The sequence below is a fragment of the Nannobrachium achirus genome, assembly GCF_963921795.1.
Source record: "Nannobrachium achirus genome assembly, chromosome: 11".
Classification (NCBI taxonomy): Eukaryota; Metazoa; Chordata; class Actinopteri; order Myctophiformes; family Myctophidae; genus Nannobrachium; species Nannobrachium achirus.
The window spans coordinates 64,150,680-64,154,187 of record NC_137820.1 but is presented as its reverse complement, the minus strand read 5'-3'; the positions used below and the strand labels follow the sequence as shown (position 1 = coordinate 64,154,187).

General features: G+C 44.8%; 1 protein-coding gene across 1 annotated transcript in view; it reads right to left on the bottom strand.

Annotated features, from left to right (window-relative positions):
• Window positions 1–2,429: 2,429 nt before the first annotated feature.
• Window positions 2,430–3,508, bottom strand: part of LOC308293616 (proline-rich protein 5-like) — a gene marked incomplete at both ends in the record, with an annotated part of 29,206 nt that continues 28,127 nt past the window's right edge. The window contains one exon of the mRNA XM_080736211.1: window positions 2,430–2,815. Coding sequence (XP_080592337.1) covers window positions 2,430–2,815 — 386 coding nt within the window. The remainder of the gene's footprint in view (window positions 2,816–3,508) is intronic.

The following is a 3,508-nucleotide window of genomic DNA, read 5'->3' as shown; positions in this document are numbered from 1 at the left end:
GGAATGGACCGGTTCAGCTCACCAGAGGTATTTCAAACAGTTAACTCCTTAATGGTCATGTCTGAGGGTTTGTAATCTGACCAAAAAGAATGGATAACTCATAAAGGTAATACGAAGAAAAATAATACCATACAATTCTACACACGTGGTGTACTGTAAATGATCCAGACCAGACTCTGAAACACTGGGAACAAACAGCAGCAGTTTAACAGACTGCTGTAAGCATCCGGCCTTTAGTTATGCTTAATTTATACGTTGTCGTGGTCGGGCTCGTGGCTCGGGTGGCACAAGGGTAAAGTGCCTGTCCACCACCGCAGAGTCTAGAGGTTGGAATCCACCACTGGGGTTGCAACCAGTTTGGCTGAGCATCTAACACAAATGACACCAAGGGAAGCCGGGTGCTCTTTGTTGCTGCAACAATAGCAGTGGCAACACAGAAATTTGGGAGGACACTTAGCCTGGGACGGCTTCCAATTTCGGGCTTTTGATCCGGTCGGGAGCGGGTGGCGTCCTACGTCATTTTGTAGTAAAAACGGACTACACTTTGGCAGGAAACACCAAACCGGAAACAGTTTTAACCCCTACTTGTGCATGCGCTACCTGGATTGAAACTGTTTCCGGTTTGGTGTTTCCTGCCAAAGTGTAGTCCGTTTTTACTACAAAATGACGTAGGTTGCCATCCGGTCTAGACCGCATCAAACGATCGACCTGTTTAGTAAACGAAGACCAGGCACCTGGTGACGCGAGGTTAGAGGACACTAGGGGTAAAAACTAGGCTGTTCTTAGCAGCACGTGACACGGTGGTGTGATGAAATATAAATCAGGCTTTTCTCAGTCAAACAACATAACCTCAATATCTGATGTGATGTCATTTCTTTTCAACAAATAAACAAAGGCACTCAAAATGCGCCATTACAATTTTGACGCTGTCTTGCAGAAACCTTGTACAGTCATATTAAATCTATTTATTTATGTTTTTACCAGCTTGTAGGCCTACAGCAAGATGGTCTAGAAACTCACATTGGAAGAGGGCAGTGCCTGTGATGTTTTGATTGAATGGTTGAATGATAGGCTTCTTTTCCCATCGTCCACTATTGCTTTTCCATGCTCTAGAGAGGTGGTGATATATATTTCATTAACAATATATTTCACTTATTATTATTATTTTACTATGTTAATATAACTATCACATCTGCAGTGGTTGGAGGTAGTCTCCCTACTACTAGAAAGTTAGACCTTGGCGTCAAGTAAGACACTTACTGTACTTGTACACAATGTCATATCAATACGTTTTTTCTTTTTCTTTTTACGGAGCATCAGATTGGACACTAGCCAGCACCATCTCTATTGTAGTTCAGACATCTTTGCAATTAGTCTCTCCATTAAGAGAGAGAAACAAGGACACGAAACTCTTCATAAAGACGTCATGAAAAAAAGAGCATATCCATGGTCACTATGGAGATATTATTAACAGGTGTCAAAACATAAATGATTTCATTCACCTGTCACGGTGCATTACAAATGCTCCCGTTTTAAACTTGAACAGTTCACCTAAATATGGATCTGAAAACATTTAAGGTGAGAAATAGTTAACAGTAACATTTCGCACTGGCTCTCTCTCTCGCTCTCCTCTCTCTCTCTCTCTGCCTCGACATGAGGCAGTGTCGTTTCACCTCCCATAGTCCGAGGGGGACGGTAGACTGTGATTGGCTGAGACACGAGCAGCCTCTGTTTGACGAGAATTTTCACAATAAAGGTAGCACCATTTCACGATGTTCACGATCAACATTTAATCGGCAGGTGCCCATGGCAACGCGCCATTTTAGCTACCTTTGAGATCCTCCTGGCAAAAAAGTAATCCGAGTAAATGTAATCCAAGTATGTCCTGTTTATCACGATAATGTTTTCTTTCAGTCAGGACCGTTTTTAAAAAATCGAGGGCTTTTGAGAAAAAAACACTTTTCTGCAGCAGCTAACAGGCATGTCTATATATGAGGGAGACAGCACTTCCCGGTCACGTGATCTCGCGATGCATTTCGGGAAATGGAGTGTTTCTCATCACTGTGGTAGCCTGGTACAGTAGCTACAGTACAGTATAGTTTACTGTACAACGTGTCGAATGCGTCAGTGGGCACACAGAGACATCAAAGGGATTGACGCATTGGCACGTCATGGACCTCTAATGAGTTAAGTCATATTGCCCAGGCCTCGTTAGGCGTCACACCTCCGTTCTGTGTCTTCCAGGTGACAGTCCATTGGTTGTTCATTCTTGTCCTGTCACATCCTGTCCCGTCACCCGCTGTTCCGCTGTTCCACTCCATCTTTGAAGACTTCTCCTTCCTCTCCAGTCTCCATACATACAGCCTCGTGGTCGTTTTCGTTAGCCTCACCTCGTGGCGGCTAGCTAGGACTCGCGGCAGTAGCCTACGTCAGCCAAGTCCTGCTGCCTGGCAAGCCCCTCCCATGGCCCCGCCCCTGGGAACCTCCAGGATATCTGGTTGGCTGTAATACGGCCGCTCGGCCATCCCCCCTTCTTCTCCCCCTCCTCCTCCTCCCCCGCCGCCGCTGTCCTCTTCTGATGTCCCAGCATGCATCATTCTACCCGCGGCAGACAGAAGCTGGATGTCAGAGTGGGCGTTAGCCACCGTGTGGCGCCGCACGCCGCCAGACTTTTCCAGGTACGCCTCACCCTCCTGCTCCACCAGGGGCGCCAGAGAGTAGGAGTCAGAGGAGGACGAGTGGTGGTGGTGGTGCTGGGTCACGCAGATCTCCGGCTGGGACTGGTCTTTTAGCAACGGCCCCGAGAGGTTGGACTCTGCACAGAGAGAAGCCCTGGTCAGTATGTTGGTGAAATCTATCAAAGTTTTGATTGACATAATTAGTTAGTTTAATTTAACCCATTTAGAACGGGTACACATTATTGTGTATCATTATTTTATGCTTTAACTATTGAAAAATAGCAGATATACAAGCTCACCGCGCTGCGAGCTTGTAGATCTATTTTTGAAAAAGTCGTGAAAATTTGAATTTTGACACAATTCTATAAGTGTCTTTTGAATCCTTCTAAGGTTTTTTGAAAATCCTATGTTTCTGTGTCAGCAGTCTGGCCAGTCATCGTCAAAGAAAAGGTCCTTTTCACTTAACTGGAGCTCAGTTAGTCTGTTCTTTGAGAGACTACTATGTCAGGGGTTCTCAAATGTTTTCACGTCAAGGACCCCCAAAATGATATTTATTTGGCCACAGACCCCCATCTCAAAATATCTAGTTCCAGGGACCACGCAGAAGCAAAATTTGAGTTACAAACGTTCGCTTTAAAAATAAATTTATTCAAAGATTTGCACACATTTTCACAACTTTTTCAAAAATAGCAGATCTACAAGCTTGCAGCGCGGCACTCGGTGCCGCGCTGTGAGCTTGTATAATATCTGCTATTTTTCAATAGTTAAAGCATTCAATAATTCTAGGCCTAGTTAAGAATACTATTCTGGGCAATTTGAGTTTTCTTTTC